The 25,125-nt window shown below is 27.1% G+C and overlaps 1 protein-coding gene across 1 annotated transcript; it reads left to right on the top strand.

Annotated features, from left to right (window-relative positions):
* Positions 1-1,163: 1,163 nt before the first annotated feature.
* Positions 1,164-24,063, top strand: LOC136977990 (gamma-butyrobetaine dioxygenase-like). The gene is made up of 10 exons (XM_067273616.1): positions 1,164-1,316; positions 10,410-10,551; positions 14,519-14,652; positions 17,837-18,021; positions 18,291-18,496; positions 18,592-18,777; positions 19,662-19,840; positions 23,229-23,365; positions 23,440-23,571; positions 23,654-24,063. The coding sequence occupies exons 2-10, from the start codon at positions 10,422-10,424 to the stop codon at positions 23,721-23,723; spliced, it is 1,359 nt and encodes a 452-aa protein (XP_067129717.1). The 5' UTR covers positions 1,164-1,316; positions 10,410-10,421; the 3' UTR covers positions 23,724-24,063.
* Positions 24,064-25,125: the final 1,062 nt, after the last annotated feature.

The following is a 25,125-nucleotide window of genomic DNA, read 5'->3' as shown; positions in this document are numbered from 1 at the left end:
CACTAATGATGAACAATTTGAAAAATTTAAATAATGTCGGAAAAGTTATTGTATATCTTTATACGTACTGTACATTTAATTCTAAGATGAAGAAATATCACGCAAATTGAAATTTAGAATAAAATTTATAATGAATTGATAACGTTACAAAATAAAGATTTATTGAGAAATATTCAAAAATATATTAATAAAATCAAATGTTTAATTTTATTCCAGTTTTATAAATTTTAAACTTATTTTAAATATAATATATATATTATATTTATTTCTGTCAAATTAGATTAATCGATGATAATTTTATATCTTTATCAACATTTCTTAAGTGATTATTAACATATCAATTCTGTTGTTTCGATTAATCTGATAATTTATATTTCTTTTTCTACATTAAATTCTCATTATTTTAATCAAAGTTTTCATTTATATTGAAAAAGTAGTATTCGAATTGAATCAAAACTGTTATTTTGAAAGGAAAAATTGGTTTAAACCTTTACTCATAATTAAATTTCCTATATAAAGTGTATAGACGAAAGCACATTTAATAAAATTAGGTTTCTGGTACAAGGTGAAGGTTTAAAAATTCAATGTTTTTTCAACAAAAGTTTGAATCATTGCTATTTTGAATTATAATGTAATTATTTCAACATTGAAATTCTTCATCCGGAAATTTTGTATGAACTGCTATATGTTCTTATATTTCATTAATACGTTTTCAGCACAAAAAAAAAACAAAAAGCAAAATAATAAAACATTTTTTAATCAGTATTATATTTAGACTTTGTAATCAATTTTAATTAAAAATATTTTGGGGGCTATAGCCCTTATTTCCTTGGCTACACCAGTGCATTGTTCACACGATTGATTTCCAATATTTTCAATTAAAATGAAAATAAATTAATTAACTTAAATGGTGCAATTTGGATTTTTAAAATTTGCACAAATAAAAATCTATTATCATTCTTTCGCGATAAAAATAAGTAAATAAGTATATATACGAGCAGAAATATTTTATATTTTATAAACTTTAAAAAATAATTTTTCGTTTAGTGCATAATTTAAATTATGATAAACATTTTTTTTAAAAATATTACTGAAATTTTCTCATATTTTAAAAATTCAAATGCTAAGCACGTGCAAGTATATTTGGATTAACCAATAAAAATACAATACGGCATTACGTATGAAATCAAGGACGTACCTTATTCACCAATAGGAGACGAGCGTCTGCCGGGCAGTATTTTTCCATCATCTGCAATGGGAATTTAATTATTTCTTGTTTTGGTCACAGCGGCAGATGCTTTTCGACTGAAAGGTACGTTCATTTTTAGGTCCTTTACAATTTTTTCATTGCAGTTATGAAATTTTACATTTAAAATTTGATAATTTTTCCTTTTATTTATTTTGACTACTTATCGATTTGAAAATTCGTCTGCATTTAAACACGAAAAATACATGTATATTTTTTTAAAAAAGAATAACCTCGCAACCATAAGCGTTATTATTTTTTAATAGTTAAATGTCAAAGTTCAATATATACGTAACATGAAAGACCGATATATTATTTTGATATTTAATAATAGAAACATTAAAAAATGAAAAAAAAAAATGTGTATTGATGTAAATTAAAATATATAAATGTTTTTAAATAGCGCCATCTTCGAAAGATTTACGAATAGAAATATAATCAAACCTAACCTGACGTATCATTCAAATTAAACATTGCACTGTAATAGAGCAGTTTGTTAATACATATGCAAGATTTGATATTGATCTCGAATTTAGTTGTTTACATTGAATTATACTTAGAATAATTATATATGCTTTTCTTACCCAATGTTTTGTAATTACAATGGATAATCATGATTAATTTGCTCGTTTTCGCACATTATATTGAATTTGTTGTATACAAAAGTTTTGTTTTTTTTTTTTAATTATTCATTTCCACGGAAACAATTCTCTTTTTTATTTGTGTTGTTTATGATATCATTCGTGTAATATAACTATATCTAATTTACAGTTTTCTGGTTTTTCCCTTATAGTTATTGTGGGAGAAATCTTATGAGTTTTATCGTAAATAATAACGTTCAAAACCCTTTTTTTTTTTTTTTTTTTTTTTTTTTTTTTCGTATTATCAATTGTTACTTGAATTGTTATCTAGGTTTTTATGATTAAAAATATTTATCACACGTTTCCATTCAACCTCCCTCTAGATAATTTAGATATCTTCAAAAATAAACCTTTCCCATAATAATTTTTCCTGAATGATTTTCGTCGTTATGTTCATTTAGTAGTGACACTTAAATTATTTTAAGAAGTTATCTTTGTTAAACTGTATACAGTATACTACATATGAAAATACTGTATTTACTTGCATATAAGACAATCTTGCATATAGGACAAGGTGTGAATTTAAAGATCAAAGTAATGAATATTAGATTTATTAATACAATTCTAATTTTATTTTGTTTAATCGCAAATAAAATATTATCAAATGCACATATTAAGGCAAAAAACCACGTTCTCTTGATTCTATCACCTTTTGTCTACACGGACTTGCTCTTCGAAGCTTTGTTACAACTCCTCTTTTTCACTCTCACTTCACAAAGCATCGTTCTCTGATCTGTTGAGTGAATTTGAAATGCAGTATTTTTTGAATGACTGCTATCAGCTCTTGAGGAATGCTTATCCATGCACGTGATATCCACGTAGCAAAACCAAAAGATTATAATGCGCATGACTGGGAAAAGTTTATTTGTAATGATTCAGAATGCAAATATTCATTAAAAATACCAATTTAACAAATATGAAATAACTACATTTATAATCATTGCAAAGTGACCAGATATTTTTGGACTATCTCTTTGAAAGTGACATTCCCCTTGACTTCAATAGCACCCTGCTATAATGGCAGCACGAACTATACACTGTTTACAAAAATTATTGTAAAAATGCAAATAATCCTTAGCTCATGCATATAGGACAACCTAGGTTTTTGAAGCAGTGAAAAATGAATGAAAACCTCTTATACGCGAGTAAATACGGTATATTGAATTTTAGTTAATAGGTACTAGTGCTTATTAATAAACATTCCAAATTATTGAAATCATGTTAATAAAACATTCATCAATGAGTTCTTATATTTTTTTAAAACAAAAAAATATTTACATTATATTTTTATTGTTTTTATAAGCCAGACATTTTTTCCTTCTTCAGTTTTTGGCATTTTTTACCCTGTAATTTTTCACTCATCAGATGTAATGTCCTTTTTACATAAAAAGGCTGTTACACTTGATATCTTATGTAAAAGTGTTCAAATCTTTAAAAGTTTAATCACCTTGTATTTTAATAACTAATGATACAAAGTTGTTCTTAGTTTATTAGGCCTATGGCATGCACATCATGTAAATTCTCATACAAGTTCTATTTGCTGTTTGTCCATTTTCAAATTCTATGCAAGTTACAGTTTTGTTCTGTTAGTAATGAAGGAACTACAAAGTAAATGTGATGCATTCTATAGCTTTTTCTTCAAGAAATGATAACTTAAATTTGCCATCTAAAACATGTACTGTTAAGGTGACCAACTATACTCATTTACTGAGTTTTGTACTCTTTTTTCGCAAACCGTACTCTTTTCAAATCCTGTACTCTGAAAGTACTCATTTGTATAATTTTATATTCATTTGTATTTCTAAAACATTTTTTTAGATTATTTTATTTCAATTTTATTAATTAAATATTTAAAATTATTTTGACAGTGATTTGAATTTCATGCGCGCATATGGCTTGCCGTTTCTGGCACGTCAGAGGACGGCAAACACCAGACACGAGTTTGACAGTGATTTGAATTTTGCGCGCACATATGGCTGCCGTTTCCGGCACAATTGAGAGGCCGTATTATGTACTGTACCTGGATAGATAGATAGATACTACAGACTTCTTTTTTTAACAACGTCAAAATTACATTTGTGAAAAGAGATGGATATATCTATCTCTCCAATATTTGTGTACGTAATCCCCAGGCTGATCTTTGATGTGCAGTATGTACTGTACAGCATGCTTGACAGTCTAGACGCATGCGTAGTATGTACGGCATGCTTGACAGTCTTGCAAAGTGTACTCTTTTTGAACAAAAAATAGTTGGTCACCTTAGTACTGTACCATTAAGAGGAACAAGGAAACTAACAATATTGAGGATCAACCAAGGGATAAAAGGGCTCCTGGAATACTTAAGGCTTTGAAGAGCCAAGTAAGAAATTTTCACTATTGCCAAAGAAAGCTGGCTTTATAAATGAACATCTTGAGAAATTCATCTATTACTGAGAAAGTACCCCAAGTTTAAGGCTTGATACTTACACAGGCTCCAAAGCAAAAGCTGATTTGCTGTTGCTGTCTTTTGCAGAGGTACAAAGATGTGGAAAATATTTTCCTCATAGATGATGATAACTTTTACTATGGAAGAAAAATGTAACATGTGAAATGATTGGACAAATCAGTGAAAGATATTCCTATGCATATCCAGAACTTTCAAAAGGCTCACCATTCTGGAACTGTGAGGGTTTTGGTAGGGATCAATTAGCAAGGAAAAACAGAACTTCAGTTTATGTTAACAGGGGTTAAAGTTACTGTTAGGAACTATAACGCAAGTCATATGACTTCTCCAAGAAGTAATGACTCCAAGCAGAAACACATCTCAAACAATGAATCGAACTTAAAAAATCAAACTTGGAATTTTCAGCATGACTTTACTTTGGATCACAGTGCCAAAACTACATAGAATTAGTTAAAAGAGAAAGTTCTAGATTTCATTTTGAAGGAAGAATGCCATATCACCTAACCTGAATCCATTAGAGTATTCCTTATGGTCAAAATTTGAGCTGGAGGCCTGTGTTAAATCCCAAAGTGTTGACACTCAAAAAACCACTTCTGTGAGAATCCTATGGAAAGCATCTGTACTGCCATAGAATAGTGAAGAACAAGAATGAAAGACTGTATCAAAGCACATGGCGGCTTCTTTGAACATTAGAAATGCATGTAACAGCCACATTTTTGTTGCCCAAAGGCAAAAGGCTCTAATAATTACATTTTTCATGCTAGATATTGGGCAGTATTGATTAAGGATACTAATTAGATACAACTTTATTTTTATTTTATTTTTTTGAGATTAGAGCTTTTTGCTTTTTGGATTATATATTTACCTTCAGACCATCCTTCTTCAAAGAAGCTAGTCTCAATGGGTCTGTGGCATGCTTTGTGATGTGGCATACTGAGATGCTCAACATTTTTGTTTGACCCCAAATTGAGTCAACTACTTTCATTCAAGATGGAGCACATATTGGACCAAACAGCAGTTTCTGTGACAAAATTTCAGTAATAAGAGCGATTAGTCATGCATTTCCTATTGTGTTGCTACGTCATTTTCTAGAGCTTAGTCCATGTGATTTTTGGTTGGAGGGACTCAAAAAATGTGGTTTATTAAGAATGTTGCAAATTTGGCAATCTTGAAAGACAGTATCACAATGCTTGTGAGAAGCATCATGTAGGATAAATTACATGACTTGCATTAAACAGTCTGTCTGTCACATTAGGGTTTTACACCTTAAGATATAGCACTTGATGTGGTTCCCAAGTCTTTCATCTCTGTATGGAATGAGTACCTTGTAGAAATAAAATGTTTGTCACCTTCAGTGCCGATAGTATGGTAGGGTAAATTTTGTTCCTACTAATTTTCTATGGAAATGCCTTTACATTGAAACACTTTAATTACAATCACATGTTATATTAACATATATGTGAAAAATTAGGATAAATTAAAGGAAAGATGACAACTATTTTCACTCTTTACTAATATTAAGAAAATACTTATGGATTTGCTAATTCAAAAAAAGTACAAAGTAAAAATCTTTTTACTTTCTTTTCAAAAAAATGTGAAATACATATTTACAATATGAATTTGAAATATTCAAAAATGTGGGGGAAAGGAACAGTTATTTCATGAAAATATGTAAGAAAGTAATTGAAATCCTTAATTCTGAAGAAAAAATTTTTGTCATAAACAGTACACTTTAAAAAATCATGCTAGATATTGTATATGTAAAAAACTGTTTTTGTATTGTTTAATATTTCAATTTGTATTATATATAATCATCATTTTCTAATAGTAGTAAATTATTCACAACTTGCTTTAAGTTATTATTGTGTTTTCTAAAAAATTTTCTAATATTACTTTATCTGTTGAGTATACTAAAAGTAAAAATCTATATATATTACAAAATTGAATTTTGATTAATTTATTAAACTTATTACAACATCTTTTTGAAAATAAATTGATAAATTACATCTTAAAGCATTAGTACATGTATTTTACTTCAATTAAATGAATTATGAAATAACAAAATATATTTTAACAGTATCACAAATTGTTTTAAATTTTTTTTAGTGAAGTTTTATAGAAAAATTCTGATAATTCTTTTAAAAAATTTTTTACTTTAAGACATTTAAATTTATGCTTTAAAACAAATTTTACATTTAAGATTTTAATGTTTATAATGAAAGGTATTGGAAGTTTTGCTGACTTGAGTTAAAACTTCATTAATCATTTTGTATATTTATAATTTTCTCTTTTTGCTTTGTCACAGTATGTCAATAAAGAAATGAGTATAAGCATTTTTGTAAATAATTTAAATTATTTTAAACAAATAAATATTTACAGATCTTATTTTAATAAGAAATAGAAACACATTAACTTCTAGATGTTTAACATAAAACAGAAAATAATTCATCAAAAAGTATTAGTTTCAGTATCTTTTAAGACTTTCTTCTTTTATAATTCTATCTCAGTAATAAAATAGGTTTTGTTTTAATTTATAATTTGCATTTAATTATGATATAAAAATGATAATTTAAAAATATAAAAGAAAGTGCATGTCAATTTGTGTCAAGGTCAACTATAATAATAAATTATACACAAAAAGTAAAAACAGCATAAATAAATAAATATTTGCAATTCAATTTCCTGTGGAAAAATATCTCGATTTTAAATTTATAATTAAAAACAATGAATTGTTTTACTAATGAAAACATTTTTCTTCTAATATGAGAGAGAGAATTTATATAAAATAATATTTTCAGACAAATTTTAGAGTGAAACATTGAAACTAAAGTCTAAAGTTTAAAATTACTGCAAACATCAAATTATAGAAAGTCCATTAATGTTAAATTGCACGTTAAAACAACAATGAATTAATACTAGTTTTTAGAATTTATAACAAAGCTTTAGTGAAATGTTTTAACCTGAGTCCAAAAGTAAGTGAAATTATGTCAATGTTAATAAAAATAAATTTTTTTTTTAACCAAAAGAAAAGTTATATAAGTAATCCAATATAAAAGATTTTCAGATTAGAATTAGATAAATATTTTATATTAAAAATCTGAAAGAAATTGTGTTCTATAAAATGAGAGTTCAAATTTTTGTTTTTCAAAAAATACGAATTTCATATCTGAAAATTTTATTATGTAAATCAAAGTTTGCATTGAAAGAAACCAAATACAAAATGTTGATCATGTTATGATGTGTTATTTTTTCCAATATCAGGTAAAAACTTTTATGCTAATTTATTTATTTTTTCATATTTTTCTATAAAATAATAATTTTGGAATTTGATTTAATAGATGAACAATGTCAGTATCTCATATCCGATTTAGAAATTAATCCTAAAAAATTTTTAATTTACACAAATTTTAAGGAAAAAAAATTGACATGGATTAGAATTTTTGATTAGAATAATTTACAGTATTGAATAAATTTTATTATTTATAAAATTTATTTAATAATATAATAATTTAATCCCAAGAAATCCAAAAGTATTTGATTTTTTTTTTTTTTTAATGCAAATTTTGAATTTAACTTACATCCATACATAATTTCTTTATACCGTATTTACTCGCATATAAGACAAGGTTTTCATTCATTTATCACAGCTTCAAATTCCTAGGTCGTCCTATATGCGCGAGTGAAAGATTCTTTGTGTTTTTGCAAATAATTTTTGTGAATCGTGTATTTGCATTTTTTACCAGATGCCTATCCTTCTCTATTTGAAAACATAAGCATTTTATCTGTGTCATTTCAATCGTTCTTGTGTATTGTCAGGAGTAAAGATGAATAGCAATAGGAAAAGCAAAGCTTCTGAATTGATTTCCAAAATTACATGGGAACCCGATATAAGTTTTTTTTCATTCCCATGTGAAAACATGATTATTTGAAAATCAGAATTCGGAGAAATTCATAAGTGTAATCAATGGAGAATGGATTCGACTGTTAAGAATTGGCAAAAATAGGTTCCCGATTGTCCAGATTTATGTGAAACAATTGTTGTCAATTTTATGAGATTTTTCCTTAAAGTTTAAAATGCCAGTAATTTTTGCAGGACAGTGTGTGCATTTACATTCATTTGATATTTTACTTGTGATTAAACGAAATAAAATTAGAACTGTATTAATAAATTTAATTTTTTTTTTGTTTTGATCTTTAAAGTCACACCTTGTCCTATATGTGAGGTTGTCTTATATGTGAATAAATATGGTGTGTGTGTGTATGTCTGTGTATATATATATATACACCATATTATGTATATGTATGTCTTGAAAAAGATTACAAAAGAAAATCTACAAACCGGTGTACATATAAATTAATTAGTAATTAATTTAAAATAATTGCAGTATAATAGCCCAATATAATTTGGTAATTGTTGGCTTATTATTAATAATTACAAATTTAGAACACTGTTTTTCTTTGATTCCATGATTTGGTGATTCAGATATTATCAACAAAAATTGAAATATGACTTTTTTCTAAAAATTTATTACTGTGCAAAGAAACTTTTTCTGTCAGTAAAAATTTTTTATAACGTTTGTACAATATTTGGTTTGTTAAAATATTTGCTCTTTATTAATCTAATGACAATATACTTGCATATTTTGTAATTTTGTAAAGTTAGTTGATGTATCATACATCTTACTCATACCTCTTCCTATCTTAGTAAGATGATCTTACTCACTCATACAGCTTATAATCATGATGGTATATATCTTATTGTCTTAGCTTTAAAATTTGTATATAGTCATGCAAGTACATATCTACATAAATTACTTCAATTTGAATAATCTTAACAAATACAGAAAATAAAATCAAAGGAGTCTTGGCACATGACTGTTTTGATTTTATTTTCAAAGGATCTTTTTCTTTAATTTTGAGTATGAGGTATTCATACTCATGCAAGTACATAGTTATTTCAATTAGTTTAAAACTTATGATTTTAGTCTACAGCATATCTTTAAAAAAATATATTTGAAATTAAAAAGTATTTTTTTAGGGAAGAAAAAATCCTATGAAATTACAGTCCAAATATCATCTAAATTAATAACAATATTAAACATTAATCATCAACACAAATTAAATTTGATAGTCTTTTCTAAAAAAATAAATGAAATACTTTTGCAATTTAGAGGTCATTAATTATGAATCAGAAATAATATTATTTTTATTTATTTATTGTTTTCAATGAATGGTGTGATCAAAGTAAGGTGATTATAATGATCAATATTTTCATGACAGATATTTTATTCAATTGATCTATGTAAATATATTTAATTTTCTTATTCTGCATTATATTCTTCATTTACAATAATTTTGAGAAAAGTAATTAAACATTTTATTAATTTAATGAATTTTTCAGAAAAATTATAACAGTTCTTCAGAATATTTAATTATAGAAATGATTAAGCTATTTATTCCAAATAAATATTGAGATATTAAAGATGTTTATTTCTATATTAATTAAATTATCAACAACCGTGAGGCAGTTAATAGTGAGGGCTTATCAATGATGAGCCCTCACTATTATCTGCCTCACTGTTGTTGATAATTTAATTAATATATATTATACCAATGGCTAGAAGCAACCTTTGTAATAATTTCATGTTTATTTCTCTAAAAATAAAGATTATGATAGTTCAGAAAGTCAATTTTATCAGGACCAATGATCAAGGCTTTTTATTGTATTATCTAATATAATATCTAATTAGGTTAGCAGTTGCTATGTAGTCATTTAATTGAGAAATTTTAAGTTTCTATTTTAACATATTTTGTATGAGATATTTGAGTACTTGTACTGTACAAATTAATACAAATTACTTAATACAAATTAATACAAGTTACTTAATATTTCATTGTAAAAAAGGAAATTACTTAACAAATTATTACAAAATTGATTTTTAATTGTAAGATATATAGGAAATTATCTAATATAGAAGAAATGTGTAATAATCATGTTAAAAAATATATATAAAATTTGAATAACTAGATTTTTAAATTTGAATTACCAGTAAGTATATTTTTTCTTTATTAGATTGAGAAATAGATAATTATGACAATATTGGGTACTTGTTTTCGTCATTTTGGCATTGCCATTTTCAAGAATAACAGGACTTTACTATACAAGTATTCTTCTAACCCACCCTGGATAATAAAATTTTCTCGGAAATTTCATAAAAGAGGTATGTACTTTAAATAAAATGTACATTTACTGAATTTTTAAAATTTTAAATATTAAATTTTTTTGCTTATATTATCTATGTAAATTACAGATTTTCTGTAACTGGCTTAAAAAGCTTATAAATGTTTCTACATATAATAAAACATTTGACTATCTAAAAAAGCATTGTGCATTTGTATTTTACTCTATATTTGGAGGAATAGAGAATAAAATATGCAAGAATAAATCTACATTCTAATTAAAATAAAATGTAAGTTTATTCTTTCATGACAGAATTAAAATTAAAAAGCATACAGAACTAAATATAAACATAACCAAATATGTTTACTTAATTTAAAAAATTACAAAATATATTTTGTAAGAACTTTTTATAATAATTCAGCTTTGAATCTTTGAATTATTAAAATTATTCAGTTTATTATGTGAATTATTTTTGCAACATTGAATTTTATTATTTTTAATATATTAGCATTCTTGAAAATATAAACAGTACATTTAATCAAGTAATTCTTTGAAGAATTAACTCATCCTGAAACACAATTATATATTAGAGTGCAAAATTTTTTTTAACATTTTATAGACTTAATAGACTTAGAATAATTTGTTTATATCTCAGATTTTTTAAATTTTCAAATATATAGTAAAATCATGATTTAAAGTTTTTATTTTCCTGTCTCTACCATACTTTCCCTCTGTTATATATAACAATCTGTAAAAAACTGACCTCCCCAAGATTTTTACATTTTTGGACTCAGCACCTTGAAATGTTGAAATGCAAAGAATTTTGGGTTTTTTCAGTATGTATGAGTGCATGGGGCATGATTTTGTTCATTCTCTTTGAAGCATTTGTCTTGAAGCCTGTATTTTTGTTTTTGAAAATTTCTGAAATTTTGCAGGGAGGTTTTTGTATTAGGGGAATTGATACTATTAAATTTTGGTGGTTAAAGGTTCAGCGGGTGGGGAGATAAAGAGGGTCATATGTCATATCTCGAGTGGGGTCAGACTTAATGATAATTTTACTCATTATTAGCATTTACAATTTTTTTATAAAACCCATCATATTTTTTCCTAATTGTGCTGCAATTTGAAACAAATTGTAGATCTATAAATTCCCATTGTCGTCTGTCTGTCTTTTTCCTTAATTTCGAGAATGGAGTGAGTTAGATGAAAGACAAGACCAGATAAGGAAACCTTAGGGACAGGCAGTCATGATGCAAACTGGAAGTCACGTTATTTTAATTCAAACATTTCCCCCCCTCCAAAAGGAGTTAGATAGATGACTGGCATAACTCTATTGTTAAAGGGAAAAGTATGATGTACAAAGGCAAGCCACTACTAATTTGAGGTGGAGAGCATATATTTTAAGTTAAGTAAATTAAAAAATATGATTAAAAATTGCAGCCTGGCATTGTGACGATGTCACATTAAATAATTGCTTGTTAGAATTAGTTTGGTTTACATCAAACAAAACCGATAGCATAAGCAAATACATCAACAACTGCTGTAAATGATCTGGCTAAATTTTGGATATATAAGGAAATATTCAAAATTTAGCCCGATCATTTATGGCAGTTGTTGGTGTATTAATCCTAGGATGGTTGATTCTCCTATGCCTTGTCTTATTTCTGACCATCTGCTACGTCTTCCAGTTGCCAACACATGAAAAAAAATTATGAAGCAGAAAAAGTCCTCTCGTGGGTTATGCACATTTTTATATCCCCTGCTAACAGGGGATATAAAAATGTCACTCTGTCCCACATGACATGGGGACAGAGTGTCACCTTGGGCCAATCACCAAATCATATGCCCAGCCAGCAGTGAACTGATGGTACCTAGCACCATAACTAGCCTTTTACGCACCCAGTGCAAGCATCTGTAACTATGTCCCAAAACTTGGTCCAGGTCATTTCTGTGCTTCCCAGGGTCTACGCCCTGTGCCTGGGCACTGCTGGCACCGCCTTAGTTATGGCACTGGTGGTACTGAGGAAGGAAACAGAAAAGGACCCATACAAAAACATACATGTGACACGACATAAACAAAAAACAAAACAAAGATAATGATGATAAAATAATAATACATAATAGCCACGAAGCACTACAGTGTTTTTGTACAGAGCATTATCCTCTGTGCTGTCAAGCACATTTGAGTTAAAACACTTTTTAAACACACAAGTGACAACTTCTCTAGAAATACTTTTACATGCATACAAAATTCACATAAACTTATGTGTGATGGCTACTGATGATATTCTCCTGAGCTTTCAACTATGTCAGTAAATCTGCTTTACTGACCATATTAATGATACCAGTTTTAAGTCAAGGGAAATTTTTGGAATCATGAAAAAATTAAAAAGGTCATCTTGCAATTAAATACCGTCATTTTATTATATCACACACTTTATATATATAATTATCATTAAATATAATAATAATAAAATAATTATTGTAATACTTAATGATAATTTTATTACTATTTAGTATTATTCAAGTAATAAACATATACAGTGGAACCTCTCTAATCAGTAATTTGCATAACGAGCAAAACAAATTGTAAAAAAATGACAGTTAAATCTACCTATGGTAGTCAAAATGGTGGCTCATCTCTGATTCCAGCAAATAGAAAAAGGGAAACAGTGGGGACATACGTTCTAACCTAACCTAATCTATTGTAATAAATTACCATAATTATTACCAAATTATTAGAATAGGTTAGGTTAGGTTAGAATGTGTGTTCCCACTGTTTCCCTTTTTTCTATTTGCTGGAATCAGAGATGAGCCACCATTTTGACTACCATAGGTAAATTTAACCAAAATGACTTGCTTAACGAGTGATGTTTTGCATAATGAGTGATGAAGAGAAGTCCCAGATTGTGCTCATGCTACATCAGTCTGTGTTTAGCACTTATTCCACTAGCATCTTAGTGTCACTGTGTTCACACATTTTCCAAACTTGTGTTCAAACATATTACATATAAACATCAACAACCATAGTCTGTTATATAATAAACACTCCAAACGATATGACATGCTAAATTTTTGGGCTATGTAAAGGCCCAAAAATTTAAATATTAGAAATTAATAAATTAATCAATTTCTAATATTTAATTATAGCCTTTACATAGCTCAAGAATTTGGCATATCATTTGGTCTGTTTATCAGACATTATCTGTAATTTTTGTTTTTGTTTCTGCAAATCGAATATGCATTTCAGGTTGGTTCATTCCATGCTAGAAGAAAAGATGAAGATGATTAACACTCCTTAACAATGTATATTGTATAATTTCCTTTGAATAAATGTTATACATAAAATTATTTTTTTTTTTTTTTTTTTTGGGATAAAACACATTATCACATTTTTCATTAATTTATATGGGAAAAATTGTTTCACTTAATGAGTGTTTTGCATTATAAGTAAGATTCTGGAACAAATTATGCTCATTAAGCAAGGTTCCACTGTATAAAAACAAAAAAAAAAGTAGAAATGAGTACTGTACACAAGATATACTTTGTCAGATTTTGAATGATTATAAAAAATAATGTGCAAGAAAAATTCTGATTGTCATTGACCTCCCCACAAAATACATACAGAACAATGTTGATGACTTTATTTCAAACCTCAAAACAAAGAATATATAAAAGCATGTTATTAAAGTAGTAACTTAAACTTTTTTTTTATTTAAATCTTAATTTACAGAAATCTGTTAAATTGAAATATTCATTTGCTGATACAACAATAATTATACAGTTCATTGTGAATTTTTCTTTAATTTTGAAAGAATATCATAAAATCAGTAAAAATCATAAAATAAATATTTCATAAGAATAGAATCATTTTAAAACTTATTATGATTCTTAATTTATAAAAAAAAATTTTTGCATTTGATTTCAATCAACAATCTTCCTGTTTTATATATTATAAATAAAGGTTATTTATCAATTTTTATTTTTATTCATTTTGTTTTTTATAGGAAGTAGTACAGCAGTAAATACAGCAACAAAATTTGACATTGCACCTGCAATTGCACAAATAGTCCCTACAACAAGTCATTCTTTAAAAATAATATTTAAGGATCATCAGGCATGTGACTTCAAATATGTTTGGGTAAGTATTCTATTAATTTTGTTCTAGAATGTAATAATTAATTTTGCTAGTTTTTGTTACCATTTGTTATAAACTCTATTCTGTAAACCTTATGTTCATTTAAATCAGTGGCTTGTTTTTATTCTTTTAATGACATATGACATTTATTATGTGATTATATGACATATCTGAAAATGGTTTAATGAAATGATTTTCATAAGTCCTTATCCCATAACACCCTTAACAAGGTGTCTTAACTTAGCTAATTGAGGAATCGTTCCACTATTAACATAAATATTAATTATCTGTGTAGGTATCAAACAATGCATTTTTAACATGCCACTTATTATTTGGATGGCTGGATTTATGTGACAATTAAGGCCCACTGCCCAGGGTCCTTAGATTGAATCTAGGCCGGCAATTCCAGAATTTTTTTCGAGAGTGATCTGTCCTGGATTTGTTCGGCCCATTCCCTCTCTACAGAGGGCATGAAAGGAAAGGCCTTAGTCTCTGCAGGATGTAAAGATTCAAAACTCAAAATGAAAAAATATTATTCAATACTTATCTAGCAGCAAATATTTTCCAAATTTTGAATATTTTTTCTTTGGTGAACATATGGTTTATAAATAAATATTTGCATTTTAGTATTTAACTATCACTAAATTTTATGCAACTAAATAATAAAATTTAAAATAATTATAATGAATTATGATCAAGAATGATTTTCAAAACTAATGAAATTTATCTTTTAGCCTAGGGTATATTTGAAAATTCAGAAATTTGATTGTCTTTACATCTTTAGATGCAGTTTGAAAAAATATTTGCAATGATATATACTAAATTGTATTTACTTGTGAAAATTGTGGCATTGGAGCAGGAAAGCTGCATGGGTGTCATGTGAAAGTTGACAGCATTGGGAAAACCGTCGAGAAAGTACTTTTAGCATCTTCATTCAAGTTATTATTATATTTTGTTAATGCTTATCATAATCATGCATTTTTTTTGAGAAACTTACTTTTATTGCAATAACTATCAGAAAACAATACTTTTCCATGCAGTTTCAGATTGACAAAGTTTTTCAGATGTAAACATCAGTACAGAACAGTTTTTCCAAACAAAAATTTGAAAGTTTTCAAATACATCTTGACCAAGTCATGCCTATGGTTCAAAGAGGATGATTTTTTTAATTCTCTTGTCAATGCTTTCAAATGGGACTCCAAAATTGGAACATTGAAAAGAATTTTAAATATTTTTCCATATTCTAATACTTCAGTAATTAATTTTAATGTTAGAGAAATTAAACTTCTGATTCAAACTATTTTTTCTGAACTTTCTATATTATTGTAAAAATGAGAAGAATTTCCAATTCTATTGCTATATTTGAAAAGTACAGAATAAGATCAATTTGCATTAGATTTTAAACTGAAATTAAATTGTAATTTTTATATGCATTTATAAGCGTATTTAATAAAAAAAATTATTTTCCTTCTATAATTTTTTTTTATTAATAATGAGTAAGGTGATCAAATGTCTGACTATTGACACCTTTCCTTCATTCAGTCACATCTTAAGATGGAGTTTAATTTGTTGTTCTTTTTGGATTTGCCTAAAAATAATTAGTATTTTGAAAAATGAGTATTATTTTTATGAAATTCATAAAAATTTATAATTTGAATTTTTCAAGGGATCAAATTGTGAGAGACATACTCAAATAAGGCAAGATCCCTGTCAAAATCCAGTTAGATGTCCATCCATCTTGGACATACTTTGCAACAGGAAGGATTCCCCCGTTCCCAACACACTCCCGGGCGTTTACTCGATACCTCTTAAGGAGCACAGGTGTGACAGGAACCTTATTTACATCGGTTCAACCAAACACTCCTTGGCAATCAGAATACATGAGCACAATGCTGACATTCTACATGGGAGGAGCTCTACTGCTCTTGCGGTTTACGTGGCCGATCCTGACATTGAGCTGGCCTTCAACCAAGCAAGGCTCATCATCACCTCGCCTCACCCCGAGCACTTGAGGTGGTTGGAGGCTATCGCTATTTATAAATTTGGTCACACCACCATGTGCATAAATTATAAAGAACAACTCAATTTGTCTGTCGCATGGCAGGCCTTCATTGACACGGATCTTTAATCAATGTCTACCCACATCAATTGCGCATGTCTAATCCAACGATTTTACATGAGACGTGGGTTTGATTCTATTTAAATATCCGTGTTCTATTTTCTGTGTTCTGTAGCTTATCTTTTTTCATATTGTCTGAAGAAGAACTATTAAGGTTCGAAAACGTTTACAATATTATCCATCATTTCACCAACACTGGTAACAGGTTCAAGTACCTGTTGTGTTCATCCATATGAGAAATAGATTTTGATTTATAAAAACTGGTAATTCATACCTGATTGGCCCTGCATGTTTCTCAATTTATAAAACATTTTATGCCTAAATTCTGAATACTGAACTTGACAAAGAAAATGGATTTCAAAAAATTTTGGAAATTGCTGCTCTAGTGACTTAATTTTTCTAAAACTTATCAGTATACTGAAATAAAATATTTATCATTCAAAAATGAAAATAATTATTTTATACTATTGAATTCAAGAACAAAATATTCAAATTTAAATTTTTATTTTTAGGAAATAAATTTCATTTATATATATTTTAATTAAATGACATGTTTGGATATTTTAAAATGCTTATTTTTCAGCAGCAAATTTTATCTAGCAGAGATTATTATTTGATCAGAATTTCCATGGCTATATCTGAGTTTTCAAATATACCACAAAAATTTTATTAAATAAACTAATTCAATTACTTCAAAAAATGTTTAAATTCATTTAAAAAACAATTTTATTATAAGTATCAAATATTTCAATAAATTTTTTTTCTGCAATTTTTATAAAAACTTCAGAAATTTAAATTTCAATATTTATTTAATATTTACTATTTATTTTATACGTTTATTTTTATACTTATTTATTTTATTATTTAATATTTATTATTATAATAAATAATATTTTCAATATCAAATTTTTTTTTAAATTCAGAAATTTAAAAGTATAATTTAAATAATTTGATTTTAGGAAAATCAGTCTATTATAGTAAATAACTATCAAAATTCAAAATTTGATAAAGATGGTTGTTTTTAAGTTTATTCTTTGTTAAATTCAGAAAATATAATTCTCTCTACAGCTTCGTGACAATTGTCAATGCTCTAAATGTATTCATCCAGATAATAAACAGAAATTAACTGATTCAGCTTCTCTGGATATAAATATTAGACCTAAGGGATTTACGATTAATGAAGCAGGACACCTACAAATTGAGTGGCCAGATGAAAATGGCATTGTGCACACCAGCTACTTTGATCCTCTTTGGTACGAATATTTTTCTGATGTAAATTTTAAAAACAAAAAATTTAATTTTATATAAAATTAGACATCAGCTTACTCATTCACAATGAGAATCTTAATGTTATCATAAATTGAAATGATTTTTAAGAATTATTGTTCAATTAACAAATATGATAATCCTCTCTTGTTTATAATTTTACAATATTAATGAATGAAAGAAAATGTCTAATGTATCATTTTTATTATTAGAAATTTTATGTAGGTACTTAGCAAATTCATTATTTTATTTTAAGGTTATATAAATATGGTCGTAGCTTTGCCCTGGATACTTTTGATTCAGAACATGAACATGTTCATCTTCCTGAGATTGAACTTTGGGATAGAGTTTCTATCTGGAGATCTGTACCAGAAATCTCATATCGGGAGGTTATGGAAACGAATCATGGACTTAGAAGTTGGCTTGAAATGATTTATAAATATGGTGTTGCAATTATGAGAAGTGAGTAATACTATTAAACTAAAAAAAAGTTTTTTAAACTATTTTTAATACTATATTAAATTGATATTTGAATAACTTTTAATATTTATTTTTAGATGTACCATGTAAGAAAGATGAAATTATTAATGTTGTTAATCATTTTGCATATGTAAAGACAACTATTTGGGGTCAGACTTTTGATGTTATTTGTGAACCCATACAATCAGATCCTTCTCATCTTGCTTATACAGGAATGTATTTAGAGCACCACACTGACATGAATTATCGAGAAAAATCACCAGGTGAGTAAAGTTGTAATAGTTTGATTTTGAAGTTTTGATATCCTGAAGATGGTCTGTCAAAAAAACTGAAGATGTTTGGTCTATTTCGTCTATTTCTTTATGGTGTTATTAAAGAAGAGGAAAGAAGACATTATTTGAGAGATTGAAGTTTGTGTAATTACCACACAAATCACAAAAGGAAGGAAACAGGAAAGCATATTTTGGCACCTGATTTTCAAGTATATAGGTATCATCTGTTGATTAAGTAAAACTTGAATCTCAACTCAGCGAGGATTATAAGTCAGTGAAGATCAAGAAGCTATTCAAATTTGTGACACACATTCTGGGTCATACAAAAATATTCTAATTAGAAGCATCTGGAAGTAGATCAATGAGTTGACACTGCCATAACCCTACAAAGATCCAATGTCTATATACGAAAAGAAACTTGTGGACTGCCTGAAGCTGACTATATAATAGTGTTTTCTCCATTTTGTTATAGATGTAATTTAAGTAAATAATAATTTTTAAAATATTTGCCTGCAAATCAAAATATAGCAGTTTGAATGATTTGTAATGAATGGATACTGGATTGATTATGTTTTTATCAATAACAAAAACTTTATGCTTAAAAATGAAATTTTTAGCACAGTTGTTATGATTAATCATTGTTAGTTTTAATATTTTTATTATTATAAGATTTAATATTTTTAAATAAAATATAATTTTTAAACTAACAATGATTAATATATGAATAAGAAAATTTAGAGGATTGAAATTTATTCAGAGTAATTTCATGTAGTTTGTTATTTATATATACTTTTCTTGTCTGATATTGGTTAAACATGTAGTAGTGCTAATTCAAATTTATTTATACTTTTTTATAATAATTTTTATTTTGGCAGGATTACAAATGTTACATTGTTTGAAGGCAAATGATCCCAAGGAAAACGAAACAGGTGTAGGTGGAAAGTCTTTCTTTGTTGATGGTTTTTATATTGCTAATTGGTTGAGAGATGTTCATCCAGCTGCTTTTCATATACTTTCTTCAACACCTGTTAAATTTGCCATAAAAAGTCATTCTGTGAGTATTATTGTGTGCATTTTAGAAAATAATTTACCTAATTTAAATTAAATTTTATTTACATGAATTAGCATGAAACATGAATATACAATGTCATTTATGCCAAATATGCACAAAATGGTCTTGTGATACACACACTTTTTTTTTCAATTTATTGGCTACAGCTTACTTGAGAAAGCATCACCATGGAACATTTTTCTTTATAGTGCTTTTCCAGTAAAGTCACATTCAGCCAAATACTAAAGCCAATTGCTTTGCAATTAATTAATTCTTTGTCATTCTGTGCAGTATTTCATTATTTATTGATAACATTCAATTCATAAATACCATTTTAATTTCAACAAACAACTCAAAGCATACATACAATCAATTAGTTAAATATCAGTTAACAAACTTTATTGACTGATTTCTTTTTCTCAAGCAATTAAATTTCCTCAATGAGATAATAGGAAAATTTTTCAGTGTAGTAGATAAATTGATTGATCTTTTTGATCGATCATATGAACAATTAGTATGAAGTCAACTATTAGTTTACATCACAAAAATTAGTGTACATTACAAATATCAACATTGTAAAGGTAATATTATACTTACACAATAAAATAAATAAAACTATAAGTTTTATGCTTAGTTCTTTTTCCAGATATCTAAAATTTAGAAAATGATTTAATATTCTTAATGTTATATCAGTGAGATAATAGATAAAAATATTTGACAATATTGTATATTACAAGAGAGAAGTATACTGTCATTTTCAAAATTTTTAATGTAGATATCTTGATTGGAAATAAAGTTTAATGTTAGTTGTAATGTAATTATTCATTTTTTAAATGCAAATTTAAAAAATATAAGTATGAAAAAGATATTTTAACTTTGTTAAATATAAAGTAGTTCAAAACATATGTTGTTGGTTTTTTTTTGTTTGCAGAATCCTAAATCTATGAAATATGATTTATTTATTTTTATTATATGTTACTTTAATAGTCATTTAGTGCTAGATCTATTTACACTGGAACATATTTTATACAAAACTAAATTTTCATTATAATGTTAATATTGTAGTTTATTCAAAATTACTTAAATCTAAGTGAACCAACTTTTCACATTCAACAATTTATAACTTTAGTGCAGCTCTTGATTTTTTTCATTAATCTATATATGAACTTTGCAGAATAACACTGTGTGTTATATTAGAATGTTTAATAAAAATAATTAAAAATAAATGGCACAAAACAATTATGGAAAAAGTTTTTGAGTAATTTTCAACATTTGGATAATTAATTTATATTTCATTTTTCAACCAGTAAAGACTGATTTGAGTGAAATATATTCTTGAAATAATTTCTGCTTAAATCAAGTTTTGTGAATAGAAAGAATAAATTAGAAATGTAACAAATTTGTTACATAGAAAAATAGCTTTGCATCATAGCAGAAATAAATGGTTAATGTTACCTATGGTAGCGTACATGGCGGTTCATTTCTAAAACAGTGGGGTCGCACGTTCTAACCTAACCTATAATAATAAATTACCCCTATTCTAATAATTTGGTTGGCAATAATTATGGTAATTTATTAGAATAGGTTAGGTTAGAACGTGCGTCCCCACTGTTTCAGAGATGAGCTATGCCATGTTTGCTACCATAGGTAACATTAACCCATCTTTGGTATTCGCTGGTTTTGAGCACGATCATTCAAACTTCGCCAGCCACAACCACGAGGTCTTCCACGATGCATTTTTCAGTGAAATTAACCTATTGAATGTTGAAATTTCTCTCCCATTGCATGACGCCCCAGGTTGAATTTTTGTCAATGCGAAAATTTCCCATGTTTGAAAAAAAATTGGTGGCTATTTTATCGTTCGCAATTATTTTTTTATTTTGCACAAACGAAATATATATATTAATAAATGTAAAAAAAAAAAAATAATTATATTTCGAAAGTTAGTTTTAATATAAAATTATAACAACGCGCCATCTAGTTTCAAGAAGTCCTGATGATGAATCGAGATATCTCCAGTCAGTCATGGTGACCAGAAATATGTGGGAAATAACATGGGACAGGTAAATGGGTATTTTTTCAAAGATTCGTTTGTCAAAATTCAATTTCACAATATTCGTTTTTCTAACTTACCAATGAGCAACACATGCACAAATCTCGCACTACTGCCTGTTTGTAGAGAGTGTCGTCATTTTGTATTTTATTTTGTCTGTTCTTGGTCCCCTGACTACCTATAAGTCTGGTTTTTTTTATGCACACATGATTTGGGCACCTAATACTCTGTGCCAAATTTCAACTCCTGACATGTACTCCTTCATACCTCTAAGCTAATAAGACATCAGGCAGTATGATTTTATAAACAAGACAGTCTTGTCAATAACGTGTAGAAGAAATATAATTATCATAGTAATGATGTCTTATATTTCTTTTCATAAAATAATAATTTTAAAATTTTATAATGATTTTAGTTAATAGCATTAACATGAAGTACTATACATTCTAAAGTTGGAAGATAAAATCGTCGTCTATACTCTAGGGTTTGAAATTTCAGTTGGTGGGAGTTTGGGGGTTTCTGGCTACTTTTGAGTGCTTCGTTGGCAGAAGAAAATTGGTCACATTGATTAAATGTAATTGATAATAGTTTATCTGTGGCTTGGGTATTTGTTTGAAAGTCAGTAATCATTGCTTAGTCTCGTAAGTTAAAGTGTTGAACAGATGCTAGAAAAGTCAAGAATCAGGGATGACAAAACTTTTTAAGCCTGTGCCATATAGCAAGCATTATCTAGCTTTAAAGATGTTTGTGATGCCAAAGTTTAGACTTTGAATAACAATATTTAATATCATTATTTGAAGTCTAAAACTTTGGAAAATTAAACTAATATGCTTTAATTTGAATGAATTAAATTAATGAATGAATAAATTAATTAATGAATAAATAAATTAAATTGAATCATTCTGATCATTCTTTTTCAATTAGCTTTCTTATAAGCTAATTGAAAAAGACAGATGTTAAATAGAAAACTTATGGTACATTACATGCCAGATGATTTCTCCTTACATGCCACTTTGGGCATGCATGTTATAGGTTCTCCTCCCCTGATCTAGAACATCGAATTGTATAGTGTGTGTTGTGAACATATAACACATTTTGTCCTTGTTAGACTTTTATGAATTAATTCCAGGATCACACATTACAATATAGGCTATTGTATATATTTGACATTAAACTGCCAACAAATTTTTGTTAGAATTTATTTTTATTACTGTATTTACAACTTTTCTGGAGACTAAGAAAGTTTTTGAATGTCTTTTCAAATTTCTCAATGATTGCATATATCAAACTTTAAAAAATAAAATATAGAATATTTATTTCTTACTAAAATCATTTTAGATGAAATATAGCCAGACAATACCTGTCATATGCGTCGACAATGACGGAGAAGTTCAAGAAATTCATTACAACAACCGAACCATGGCACCGTTACAAATACCATCTCATTTGGTTATGCCCTTCTATCATGCTTATCAGTATGCTGTTTTTTTTAATGTAACGAACGATTACCTTTTGGTATTCATAAAACTAATTATTGATTGTTATTTAGATTGATGGCAAATAAAATGCGTGAAGAGAGTTGCCAGTTATCGTTTCACATGGTTCCCGGAGATCTGGTTGCGTTTAATAATAGACGTGTCCTACATGGTCGTACCAGTTTCGATCCAACAAAAGTTACAAGGTATTTGTATAAATTTATCTGAAAATTTTGAAAAATCATTATTTGTTCTAATTATTCCAAATGTGTATAATATATATTATAGGCATCTTCAAGGATGTTACGTGGATATTGATGAAGTTTTCACTCGTTATAGAGCCATGATATCTGAGTAAGGCACTACTTACAGTATAAACTGCATTAAATGTATATATTTTGTCAAAAAATTGTTTTATTGTAAACAATTTAAATAATTATCGTATTGGATCTATTTAAAAATGTTTCAAATTACTAAATCTTAAACTGTAATTAGAAATGAATGTATTATTAATGCAAAATTGATAAACCAAATTTTAGACTGTATCAGTCTTAATATTAATTATTATTTTTAATCTCTTAATAATATAATATATTTACATAATATCAAATGAAGATGATGATTGTAAACTTTTACCATTTATTTCTTGTTTCTTTTAATTGTATAAAGTTCTTAAGAAAAATTAGTAATTTTCTTTTCTTTTATGGCTGTAATGTTTTTTGATTTTTGATCCAAATGTTTGAAATAAATATACAAAATAAAATGGCTCATTTCATCTTAAGTACACTGTCTTTGTTATAAATTTGTGAATTTAAAGTTAATAATTTGTGAAATGACAGGTTCGTTTTAAATATCATATTTTGATATTTTACAATATACATAATATATATATTTTATTAATTACTAATTAAGATATCTTAAATTTTATGTTAAATTCTATTTATTTGATGATTGTAATGTGAAACTTTAAACAATGCAATTTTTCTTTTACGTAATTTAAATAAATACTAACGAATTTGAATTGATTGTGCGATTTTATTTTTACAAACTTTTTTTATAAAATATTTCTTTATTTTAATATAATCTAAATAATTCTTGTAGTACTACATTAACAAATGTTTTTCGATTGTGATTTTTAAATATTTACCTATTGGTTAATTTTTTAACGAAAAACATTACATATCAATTTATTGGGCTGCAATACGTATACGTACAGATTCTGGCATGTACGCGACATATACGTACAGATTCTGACGATATACTTTAATAAATATAAAGTTACAACTACTACTAGTAGCTCTCGCCCAACCAGAAGACAAGAAACGAGAGAGCAATAAATTGTACAATTTACTAACAAGTAAGTAATATCTACTTTTACTGATGGAAAACTCTGCTCTGTATTGTCTGCCATCATATTTCAAGCATAGCTCCCATTCGATGAATGATGAGTTCAATATTAAGTAAAGATTTAAATTGAAAAAAAAAAATTTCTGAAAGGAGTTAGTGAGATGACCGGCACGACTCTATTGCTAGTAGAAAAAGTATGATGTACTGTACAGGGGCAAACCATTACTAATTTGAGGTGGAGAGCATATATTTTAAATGAAATAAACATTTGATTAAAAATTGCAGCCCGGCATTATGACGATATGACAATAAATAATTGCTCGTTTTTTGTACAATTTCCTGTATAGAAATATTCTAATTGTTACTAATGCTAAATACGTTGAAAAAATTTTGAAGATATATTTAATTAAAAC

Source organism: Centruroides vittatus, unplaced genomic scaffold, assembly GCF_030686945.1.
Source record: "Centruroides vittatus isolate TY-2023 unplaced genomic scaffold, ASM3068694v2 contig_484, whole genome shotgun sequence".
In the NCBI taxonomy this organism is placed as follows: domain Eukaryota; kingdom Metazoa; phylum Arthropoda; class Arachnida; order Scorpiones; family Buthidae; genus Centruroides; species Centruroides vittatus.
This window is presented reverse-complemented; position numbering and strand designations above follow the sequence as displayed.

Excerpts from the sequence above, each read along its gene's own strand:
- LOC136977990 (XM_067273616.1), top strand. The coding sequence starts at position 10,422 with ATGACAATATTGGGTACTTGTTTTCGTCATTTTGGCATTGCCATTTTC. Across the intron at positions 10,552-14,518 it reads TCGGAAATTTCATAAAAGAG|GAAGTAGTACAGCAGTAAAT; the intron begins GTATGTACTTTA and ends TGTTTTTTATAG. Across the intron at positions 18,497-18,591 it reads TGGTGTTGCAATTATGAGAA|ATGTACCATGTAAGAAAGAT; the intron begins GTGAGTAATACT and ends ATTTATTTTTAG.